We start from the raw sequence: 12,372 nt of genomic DNA, 5'->3' as shown, positions 1-12,372 counted from the left end.
ACTATATGAGGCTTTGAAGGCAAAAGAACAAAAGATTTTGAAACAGATTGTGAAGGTTTACATACACTTGTAAGGGACATAGTCATCCAAAACCAAAGATGTTGCAGTTTGTGGGAAATAAAAAGAAATGAATCAATAAGTAATAAACAATTTTCTTCCTGAATACTTTTCATGAGGCCTAATTGAAAACTACTTTTGTCTAGTACATTTCTGATATTTCAAGGTGGTGGATGGCCGTGTAGGGTGTCTACAACAGTATCCTGCTGGAGGTCAGGTTGTAGGGCTCTGGCAGTGCGCCTCCTGTTCCTCCTGGCACAAAGGAGCAGGTACCGGTCCTGCTGCTGGGTTGATGCCCTGTTACGGCCCTGTCCAGTTTCGTGTAACGGCTGGTCTCCTGGTATCTCCTCCATGCTCTTGAGACTGTGCCGGGAGACACAGCAAACCTTCTTGCGACCGCATGTATGGATGTATCATCCTGGAGGAGCTTGACTACCTGTGCAACCTGATTGGGCTGCAGGTACCGCCTCATGCCACCAGTAGTGACACGGACACCAGCAAAACACAAAACTAGAGAAGAATCAGTCAGGAAGGATCAGGAGAGAGCAACTGTCCGTGGCCCCCACATGTAAAACCATTCCCTTCTTGGGGGTTGTCTTGCTTTGGCCTCTCCATTGCACCTGTTGTCACTTTCACCTGCAACCAAAGCGGGTGAAACTGATTCACATTAACTTGTGCTTCCTAAATGGACAGATTGATATCCCTGAAGTTTCACTGACTTGGTGTTATACTGTGATGATTAAGTGTATGTATACACATGTGTGCATATATGTCATATGTCATGTCTTCATGATTAATCTAGTATTTAGTATGTTGCATCAAGTTTCTCGTGTCTTGAAGTCCAGTTGGTCTTGCCTTTAATAAAAGCCAATGTCAGCCCATTATGTGGTCAAACCATCGTAAGGGTCTCACACATCAGACCCTGATGCTGCTTCTGTGTGAGCGAGTAGCCTGCCTCTTGTCTCCTTAGATGAGATACTTTACATGTGTTTTTTTCCCCCCAGTGCCCATTGATGAACCCTCTTACCCTCTCTTGGGAGATATGGGTAATTGCCTGACTCACGGCCTTTGTTGTCACTGGAGTGTAGTGGAACAAGTGTCTCTTAATGAAGCCAACCCTCCTAGTGTGCAGTGGGACAGGTAGCAACAGAACAGACACACACAAAGATAACACAGACCAAACTGGTGTTGTCTGTGTCTGTGAGTATAGACAGCTAGACGGGAAGCTGTTTTCGTTTATACTCTGTTTGGAGTCAGCTTGGAGGAAGCATTCCCTATATGCGCAGTAGATCATTGTCTATTTACTCCGCAGATGTGAACTAGGAATAAAATCAAAAAAATCAATCACAAAAACACTTCATTTAACCGTCTCAAATTAAAAGCCCTCAGTGGACAGAAACGATTTATTTCTGAACAGGCCTTTTATTGCTGTGCTGCAGTAAGTGTATCATCTCATTTCCGGTTGCTGGCGTTTGTGTTGTTTAGATGCTATTCAGATCTGCTTGTCACAGATGACTTCTCTCTCTCCCTCCCTCTCTCCTGCTCTCTCTCCTCTGTGTCTAATGTTCAGTTATTCCTCTGTCTCCTCTAGTACTAATGATACATGTAATGGAGGCGAGGCTCAGTGAATTGGAAGCGCCACTCCGCTCTCCTGCAGTTCCCGAGCAGCCATGGAAACCAGGGTGACTGCCTGTAACAAGAGGTGTTGCTGTAAGCCAGTGGTTGGCACTCATACACAGTCCAGCCATATACCAGGTTTATACCTGGTCTTGTTTGAAAAAAAGTCAATTGCACTAAGTTGGCAACAAACACCCCCTTAATGGAAACTGTTTGCTCCAAATCATTTTGAAAGAGTAATGGCCAATGGGGAAACTCCAACTCGTCGCATGGCATTCAGCTGACCAATGGTGGAAATATGATCAGTCAGTCAGTCATGGACAGTCATGATTATAGGACTGGCCCTGCTGTTGAGGTCCAGCCAAAAAGTGAGAGCTGGAAAAAGGTGAAATGTAGTTTTTTTTTAAGTTTAGTTAATTTATTTATTTTAAAAGGGACAATAACATAGTTTCAAAACAGGATATGAAACTAATGTGTTGCACAAAGAGTTTATAGGTGCTGTTAATTCTCGACTCCTGTCCCTAGTTGGGTTTTTATATGTGAAACGAAATTAAAACAATCAACAGCAAAAACAACACAAAACACACAACACAATTGATAATATCCTACAATTAGCTAAAAATATACACAAGAACAGTCTAAAAACAGACAACAACACCACAAGCTACAACCTTGCTGTAAATGTAACTTAAAGCTCAAAGAAATGAAGGCAGTTGAAATGTAAATTAGCATTTAACCACTGAAAGCAGTTTAACTGTCAGTTGAAGGGTCAGGAATGAAAGTCCAGTGACCAATGAAAGCCAGTCAGAATGTCAGCTGTTGTCAGTCCTTTTGCAGGCAAAGTGCAAATATTAAAACTGAGCAGCCATTCCAACGTTTCATCTCCTGTACACCTGCGTATTTTAGAGTTTTGTTGAGCAGTTGTGTGGAAGATGGACTCTCAAGTCATCATAGCATGTATAATATAAAAGGAAATGAGACTCATTTTACACTTCTCCTTAATCACCTTAATCATGGCCGGAGGAGGAGTGCTGCTTCTCAATTTTGCAACTACAGATCTATAGCCTGTAGATAAGTGAGATTCAACAGTACGTACTCTATATTCATGTCCTGTAAAGAATCTGCAATTACAGATTCTTACATACATTACATACATTATTATATCCTTTATTTAATCTTATATCCACCCTTTCCTTTTCCTCTCCTGTCCTGGACACTTTTACCTTTGTAGGCTTTAATAACACAGAACTCTCTGGGATATAATGATGCCCTGTTGATGATAGAGGCAGGCAGGTGAGCAGTTAAGATGGCCGGGTGTTCCCCTCATTGATCTGATTAATTATGTTGCGTATCGCTCATCACCTCCCAGCCAGCGGATGGAACATGCAGGGCACAGCGGGGTCAAGACTTTAACAAACCTCCTCCATCAGCTGGAGCCGGTCGTGGAGGCTGCGCTCACCTTACAGCCACGGTGAAGTGTTCGGTCACAGACTTTTATAATGACACAGCCTCACTTCTAAGAGAAATGACTGCCGCATCAGTTACTGTAATATATTACTTAGATTATACATTTGGGCCGGTATTGTCTTTATATTGAATTTCAGCCCATCACTGTCATCCACGTTGGGTGTGATTGATGTCTCCGCCTCCTGCAGCTCCAGAAACCATCCAATCAAGTTTAGATTTCTTTGCACTTTTCAGGGCTACATTTACCTGCCGAATAATGTTTTAAAGAAATTCTCCATCTGAAGGCAGCAGTGTGATGGATGGAGTTGGAGCAGTGGTGGCTGAGAGGCCCTGATCCTTGAAATGGATGTTCATGAACCACAGTGCATTACACATAGCCATAGGTTAAGTTGCAGTACACAATTTAATACAACTGTAGCTTGAAGTGTGACATGAATAATAAAACATTAAAACAAAAGGGTTATGCACACCATTAACAACATGAATTGCAAATAAGCATTCATCGTGCAGCACTTTATGGCCTTGACAGCAGCAACCAGCACTATACACACCTGTAGCACTGTCTGTACAGAACCCACACACCAGTCTGCTCCACATACAGAATTATGCACAATGTCTCCGGTCATTGCCCCTTGATAATAAAGCTGCACTAATCAAAATTTTGATATTAATTAGAAGTCAGAAAACTACATGTAATATGATTAGGTGCCACTTAAAGTGACAAAACTACATCTCCCCTTTTAGTGTTTCAATCTCTTTTGTTTCATTGTTTTAGCTTTTAGCAACAGTTAGCAGCTAAAGAGCCAGATATTCCTCTCAGTAGCCAAAACAAAAACTGACAGGAGAGTGAATGTTGGACTTACGTTTGCCAAACACAACTCTAAAAGAAGGCTAATGTAGTTCTGTCTCCTGGATATGTAAATGTATTTACAGCTTGTCCCTCAATCCCCAAGTGTTTTTTTTTTTTTATTGACCAAAAACATGACATAAATAAATCAGAAGACAAAACAATAAACACAGATCACTCGAAGTGAAAATTAATCAGGCTTGACAACCTAAATAAGATATTAAAGGGTAAAATAAACAAATAAGAAACCAAAACAAAATAAAGGCAAAATACTTGACACAACATGACAATAGCAGAACAGATCAACTGCTGACTCAGATTCTGTGAGACAAAATGTATTTTCCTTGTGGGAAATTATTTTTTAACTGAAAGGATTTTATAACTTGAGTGTACTGTTGTTTTATACAATGAATACATATTTGCAGTCAAAGAATATCACGATTAGATTTATACACTGTAGCACTGAACAAAATTAAAGTACATAAGCAAACGCAATAGAAACTCAGCAGTGTTGTATCTAAGTTGTGTAATTTAGGTCTTATACATTCTTTTTAGTGGACATCAAAATGCCCACATGCTCTGCCCGGAGAAACCGATGTACACAAATAGTTTTGAAGTTTCTTTCAAACTTAGCTCTCGTCCTCGTCTTTTTCATCTGAGTTGATCGCTGAAAGAGCTGCCAGTCGACCTGGGACTAGTTCATTTGTCAGAACTTCACTAGAATCTATTGGTGTCCTGCAGTAGCCTTTAATGTTGTTCCAGCCTGGTGAGATTCAACACGGGGAGAAATGCTGGAAGTTTGCTGATTCGGGTCAAAGGTCATCAAGCAGCTCATCAGTCAGACTTGTTGCAGTGCCATAAGATTACCACATTTCTGCTTCCTTCACAGCATCAATCAGTTGTTTAATTACCTTGCTTTGGCACCGTATGAGCAAGGAACTTTGTTGTTGTTGCGCTCAGGCCTTCGGCCAGATCCAATTCGTTTTCCCGTTCGGACTCCCCGATGCCGCCACACCAGGAGGACTGAAGCCCCTTTTTAAACAGCCTGATACACATACACATCGATAAAGAATGAGGAAGACAGATAAAGAATAAAAGGGAAAATGTAAAGATAAGGATGAGTAGGAAATGTCAAAGAGGAGGAGTAGTGGGGAAGAGAAGGAGGCAGGCCAGAGGGAACGAAGGGAGGGAGGGAAGCAGGAGCACAAGATCGCACTGGAGAGGGTTCGGGGGAAAGGGAGCAGAGGGAGGTCAGTGTGAGGATCTGAGCTGTAACATGATTGGTTGAACCTCAAAGAAGTCACAAGAGAGTCAGCGTGACTACGTGACCACAGGGACATCTTGTCATAGGAATACAGTAACACATACAGAGTGTGAACACTATGGAGGGGCAACAGGACGATGCTTGCTGCACATGTAATTTTAGTCCAACACACATGTCAACAAAAAATGCACACGCAGATGAGGCAAACCATGCATTTACACAGCGCTCAGCATGTACTGCATGTACTTTGACACACAGAGACCACACTCCAGCACACACAGACAACGCACAGCCACTCCATCAAACTACCTTTATTCTTGTATCTGTGCTACTGTGGCTCTTCTTTTTGCTTCTGCAGCTCTGTGGCTGTGCAATTAGGAGCGAATCTTTCCCCCAGGCACACTACACTACCCCACACACTACACCGCTTCTACGTGCCTGACACATACTATAGTCATCCCACTGCCTCACACACAGAGAGAAGGAAGGAGGAGAAGCTTGACATATGACGAACACATAAGAGCATAATACCACCTAGTTTCTGGATCATCTGTCTCCTATCTGTCCCCTCTTCACTCTTTATTCATTATGTCTTGTTATCTTATTCTGCCTCCCTCCTTCATCCCACTTCCCACTCCATCCTTACTTTTGTTTTTTGCTTTTTTGTCTTATAAACACATCTCCCCCGTGTCACCGTGTTTATACTTCTTCCTCCTCACGTCACATGGATGAAAACATGCGGCAGAGAAAAAAAATAAAGCTCCAGAAGCATAGAGCAAAGCTGCTGGCACAGCAGCTGCATGGGGCAACAGCAAATTGAGGCACAGCTGGATGAGGTCAGCAGAGTCCCACTGTGGTGTGTATTTAATGTGTTAAAACTCTACAGCTCTGTGACACAGGAGCGATGTGTGTTTTTGTGTTTCAGAAACCTCTGAGGTAAAATGAATGAATGCGTTTAAACAGGTGACTGCTGTGATGAATATCGTCAGACAATGAGTGTGGGCTGAGATGAAATTCATTCAGGGTCGATTCTTTTTTTTTACTGTGGCAACAAAAGGTTTTTTTGAATGACCACTGTAATCAATAATATCAACAATGGCTCTATATCAGTTTACTGATGCAGTTCCAGGACCCGGGTATTGTTCACTGTCAAGACATCATTGGTTATTAGTTATCTCCAGAAAATCAAAGCTCCGTTATCCGATAACGGTGTTACCTTGAGATAAAGGAATAATTATGTCATTATCTCGAGATAACGGGACAGTTATTCCATGATCTCTTAAAATGATCTGATAACGCTGTTATTTGGAGATAATCTTGCGGTACCAAGATAATTCTCGAAAAACAAAGGTCTGTTGATAATTATTATTATTATGTATGATATATATATGATTATCTCGAGATCATTTCGAGATAACCATATAATTATTCCGTTATCTGGACAAAACAATGCACCATTATCTCAAGATAACGGAATATTCATCCTGTTATCTTGAGGAAACAAAGCTCAGTTAGAATTGGAGTATTGCCTTTCTTGGCTTCTGTACTACAGTGACACAGCTTCTCCAAATTTCTTCCCAGCTGATGCTGATTGCAAATGGTATCGTTTGGGGAAATGTTAAAAGGTGTAATTTAGCTAATGGAGTCATAACAAAATCAAAGAGTGCACTTTAGGTCCTCTTGTGTAGCCTATAGTAATTATTTTGGGGGGGGGGGCAAAACGAGCAGTAAACACAATACTGACATATTATCACCTTTTAAAGCTAATGCATCTAACATGTTAGCATTAGCATTCATTGGGAGACACATTTCTGTCTGTCTAATGAAGCTATGTCTAATACTCACTTGAATTTTAGCTGTGTTCTGGTCGGTGTGTGTTATTGATCAACTAAGTTAACGAACTAAGAGCTTTATTCTTCCTCTTCGATAAGTTTCCATAAGTGTTATTGAACAAAACAAAATAAACAGCAATGTACAGAGACAATAGACGGAAGCTCAGAGAGCTGTTGTGACTGAATAGCACTGGCATGTTAGCATGTTAGCAGTTAGCTCTGTCATGGTAAAATACTGGTCTGGTGTAATGGCAAAACTGAATAGAAGCCTAACCTGAGACTTGGGATGGGACTTTAAGGCAGATAATTACCTTTCACCATTTATAAAACTGAAAGATTATGGGCAATAAAAATTTGCAAAATTAATGTTTGGTCACATGTAGGCCGACTGCAATGTTGCCATATTGCCATATATAGAACCTAGACACACACACACACACATTTATATCTGAGATGGTTTTATCTCAGTGCCGTATATGGAATTTTTATTGGAAGGAGTTCACTGGAGTCAGACATATCAGAGATGACAGCATTTTCTTTCTGGTGCCCTCCCTCCTCCTCTCCCATCATCCGAGCTGGGAGGGAAGTTTTCACAGGGAGAGCTGCTGGCTGCACGTGCCGCCTCATATTTAATTACTTACAGTGTCGTAGCAGGAAGGGATATAGGGTACAGCAACAACACAGTAATTCCATTTCACCGCAGCCCCCCTGAGATTTACCCTGTGTGCATGTATAAGCATATTGTGTGTGTGTGTGTGTGTGTATATATATATATATATATATATGTGTGTAGCCTATTTATTTTTCTGCATGCTGTCACACTTGCAGACTCTGAGGATGTGTGAGTCTGTCTGCGTATCTGTGTGTGCAGATGGCAAGAATGCCACGTTGTAGTGAGTGGGAGGAAAGTGATTATGATTACAGGCTTTACTGTTTCTCTATAGATGTGTGTGTGTGTGTGTGTGTGTGTGTGTGTGTGTGTGGCCCACATCTTTTATGACGTGTAACTGTGGGTATTTCAGCTGGAGAAATGTGTATATGACTATAAAATAATCTTTTTTCACACTACAGAACAATTTACCTCTAATTTCAAAAACTTAATGTCGGCTGTTGTATAGACTGTGGAACTGAGATGTCATGAATAGAAAAATTGTCAAGTTAAATCACTGAGAACACAAACAAAATTAAAACCAGAATTACTGCCTTGTGGTTGTTTACCCCGGTAACCAGCCAAGTTACCAAGAGGAAATATGTTCACAATCTCCTCTTCCTGAGTTACAGTGTTGAATAATCTCCTGAAGTGCTTTGCATTGCGATGTCACAGTGAAGTTGATCTTTGACCATTTGGATATAAAATGTTATCACTTAATTTTGTTCTTATAGATGTTTGAGTTAAATAGTGTCATAATCAGTGTGTGAATTTGTGAGTTATGGCCAAAAATGTTTTTTTTTTGAGGTCACAGGGAGACAGAAGTGATGAACTTCCCTCTGGTCATTCCTGATATATTGCATTCAGAAGAACATGACAACACAGTGAGCTTGAACATCAGCTCATCTTTGAGTCCAAGTTTGTGAATGTTTGTGCCAATCTAAACAAATTTCCTCAAGGTGGCCATGACATACCACATTCAATAGGCCAAAACTGTGTTTTGTTAGGTCACCTTGACCTTGACCGATGACCTTTGACCTTGGACCACCAATCCACCATCTAATCAGTCCTAATGAATGTTTGTGCCAAATTTGAATAAGTTCCTTAAGCGTTACTGAGAAATCGCATTCATGAGACCAAAAACATGTTTCGTGAGGTTACCACGACCTTGACCTTTGACCATCAAAATCCAGCCAGTTCACACTTGAGTCTTTGTGAATGTTTCTACCAAATTTGAAGAAGTTCCGTCAAGATAAGATATTGCGTCCATGACAATGGGGCGGATGGATAACCCAAGAAAAATATGGCTCCGGCTCGGGCTGTTGCCGGCGCAGAGGCATAATAAAATAGGAGAAGGCGTTCCCCAAACAAACAATGAGAATCAATAATTGGCCGTTAGTTACGCACATTGACAAGCCTTTCACATTTCTGTCTGGCTGATGACAGGTTGACTTAGCGTGCTGCTGCCCTCCACTGTTCACTGAACACAGTCAGCCAAGAGAAAACACTGCTGCTGCTGCATGGGAGCAATTTCAGCTAAGAGATATTAGCGACCCTCTTCAAGATAGATGAATTGTGGCAGTTGATGGCAACAGGTGGCCCACGGGCCAAATTTTTTTTAAACTTACAAAATCAGACTGACAGTCCCACATTTAGCTATAATGTCCAAAGAGAGAATCTCCCCCCAGCTGATGAATGATTATTATACTTTTATCCATGTTGAAAGTGAATGACGGACACAGTCATGTATCGGGCCGCAGGCTGCACCGCGCTGACGGTTGAGAAAGGACACGGTGTACTTACAGTAATTTACTGTAACTGTGTCACAAGGGTTTCTCCTCCTCCCCGCTCCTTTAGGAGACCAGCAGCAGGCCTGAGTCCCTTCATTCCAATGGGAAAAGTGAACGTGATAAAAACGAGCACGCATAAATTCCTACTATATAGTGTTGTATTGTATTGTTGTTATGCATGAACAAGCAATCATGACCGTGCTCCCTTAGGAGATAGGAAGTGTATGTCTTACCATTGGCACTGCTTGTAATGCGTCATTTTTATATCTTCTTCTATCCCATAGAATCACTTCCTCTTAGGGATTTGAAACTTTGTTTATTTTTTTTTTTTACATTTTTTTGCCTTTAATCTGATAGTTGCAGTGAGAGAGAGACAGGAAAGTCAAGGAGAGAGAGGGGGGATGATAGGGAGCAAAGGGCTGCGGGTTGGATTCGAACCCAGGCCACTGCAGTTAGGATAAAGCCTTTGTGGTACGTGCTCTACTGGTGAGCCACCGGGGCGCCCCCCTCTTCGCAGTTTTGACAACAAAATAAAAGATTTTTTTGCAGCAATTTTGAGATTCATTCTGAAAGGTTGTGACAGGAAGTTCCAAGGGTTTTGTTGCTTCTTTGACAGATATGGCGGCCATACAATGTGTTATATGAAAAAAATAACACAAGTTCAGTAAATCAGTCAATCGTGTAATATGTGACTGTGGGCTACAGCGCCACACATGTGAACAGTGACAAAGCATATTGCAGTTGCATTTTTATCAAGGAATTTCTTAAATTAGTCTTTGATTATTTTCTGGCCCATCATCTAATGGTTTAGAAAAAAATTGGCCTGAGGCCAAACTGACTTGATCCCTGAATTAAGGTCTGGCCAAAAAGGCACTAGATTTGTTGCTAGGCTCTTTTTATAGAAAAAAAAGCCATTAATAATCTTATGAAGTCGGCAAATTTAGCAACAATGTTACTAAGTTAGCAGCAATAGTTGGAACTGAAGCTAAATAACAAAACTGCCCACACAGATATAACCAGTACCTACAGAAAGACAGAATCAAAACTCATGCCCCTTTTTTTTCCCTTTTTTTATAACAGTTTCGCTCAAGGCTGCACAATTAATCAAAATATAATCAAAATTGCAATATGGCCAAGTGCAATATCCAAATTGCAGGAGCTGCGATTTATAGGTAAAATGTGTCACAACATTGTTGTGCATTGTTGGCACCATTAAGCAATGTGGTGTGGCTTACTGATCATATTCTCCAGACGTAAAGGAACATGTTTGTTTGGTACAAGACCCAACAAAAATAACATCATTAGCATTTTTAGATTTTTTCAGTGAAAATGAACTGCAACTGAAATCGCAATATCTGCAAAAATAATCGCTATATGATATGGAGTACACGTATACTTTGAAACTTTCAAATTTAGCCCTCACCTATCACTTGGATCCCGTACAGCCTGTGTAAAGACCCAGATATACCGCATGCATCGTACAGTATAGGGGTAATAGTGTAGACTGGTTCTACTGTATGCTGAGAAGTGTTGTAGAAAAAGGTCTGGCCTTGTGACTTCAGAGGCAAAGAGCTTCAACTATTGTTCATGAGCTGATGACAGAAATTCAAGGCTGTTTCCCCCTTCGCATGTGGTACATTCAGCCTTTTTTCTGCAGCACTCTAGAATAGGTTTTTAGTTTCAGTATGGTTCTAGGTATGGTCCTGTAGCAGTGCAGGGTGTGGCATTTTGTTTCCACCAATGCTGAAAAATCACTCATGGTTTCATAAGATACATTGGACGACATACCTATTAAATCTCTTTAGATAAAACCTGACAGCATCATGTGAGGAGAATTACATGTGAGAGAGGGCAGTAAATTTTATAAACTGGAGACAGTCTGCCACATACATGTTCTGCACACCATGCCAGTTCCTCACTGCCTCATGTGTACGTGCTTCAATTTATTTCCTGGCTTTATGGCTGGCACATGCAATGTAACAGTCCCCTATGGGGCCTATCAGCTGTGCAGGGGAGGCAAGCTGTAGCTCCCAAGCTGTTTCCCAGTCCTGCAGTCACTATATAAGAACACGTTGTTACCTTGGTGAGAGACGGCTGTTACAGAGTGATTCAGGACACCAACACTAAAATCGCCTCTTACTCACTGCTGTAGTGGTGTAATCTACTTGACTGGTAGCATGAAGAGGCCTCGCCGATAAAAAGCTCAGACAGACTGTTTATGTGGCTAAATTCCTGTGAAACCTTGACTCTGTGAGTCACTTCTCTGTGTTTGCTAATAGTGGCTACGCAGTAGGGATCAGGGTTAACTGCTGCATTTGTTGTGTCTCTACAGAGCAGCCAGAGCATTTGGAGAATACCTGTCCAATACCAATCCAGAGAACCGCAACGGAGCAGGTGGGTGACGCACACACACACACACACACACACTGGGAATAAAATTGTTATCTAACAACCAACACTTTAACATTAAGCAAGGAAGACCAAAACCAGGAGGCTAACATATTCTTTCTCATACAGCATTACTCACAACCAGAACAAAGACTTCTAATATGCTTAAATCAGTCATCAGTGCAGAGTAAATCTGTCTTCAGACATCTTTTGTTAAAACGTTTTGTTTGTGATGTATAGATGTTCCATTCCACCAGATCCCCAAAATGACCTGCAGTCGTATCTTGACAGCAACATGCATGGAGCTAATTGTTGCTGTCACACTCCGCTGAAGATGAAACCTGCCTCACTACTGATCCATGAGAGACTAAATACCATGGACTCTGTCAGCATTTAAAACAGCAGAATCTGTTCTTTTCAATATAATGGCCACCAGTGTTGTGCCAGTTCACACTTAAAAA

At 41.3% G+C, this 12,372-nt stretch overlaps 1 protein-coding gene across 1 annotated transcript in view; it reads left to right on the top strand.

Annotated features, from left to right (window-relative positions):
- The first annotated feature begins 5,116 nt into the window (after nucleotides 1-5,116).
- Nucleotides 5,117-12,372, top strand: part of nsmfb (NMDA receptor synaptonuclear signaling and neuronal migration factor b) — a 43,115-nt gene continuing 35,859 nt past the window's right edge. The window contains exons 1-2 of the mRNA XM_087171639.1: nucleotides 5,117-5,238; nucleotides 11,856-11,917. Coding sequence (XP_087027765.1) covers nucleotides 5,117-5,238; nucleotides 11,856-11,917 — 184 coding nt within the window. The remainder of the gene's footprint in view (nucleotides 5,239-11,855; nucleotides 11,918-12,372) is intronic.

The sequence above is a fragment of the Seriola lalandi genome, unplaced genomic scaffold (assembly GCF_002814215.2).
Source record: "Seriola lalandi dorsalis isolate HSWRI2012SDOR001 ecotype SW California unplaced genomic scaffold, Sedor1 jcf7180002054883, whole genome shotgun sequence".
NCBI classification, from domain to species: domain Eukaryota; kingdom Metazoa; phylum Chordata; class Actinopteri; order Carangiformes; family Carangidae; genus Seriola; species Seriola lalandi.
The sequence above is the reverse complement of the archived record's forward strand: the minus strand, read 5'-3'. Positions and strand labels throughout refer to the sequence as shown.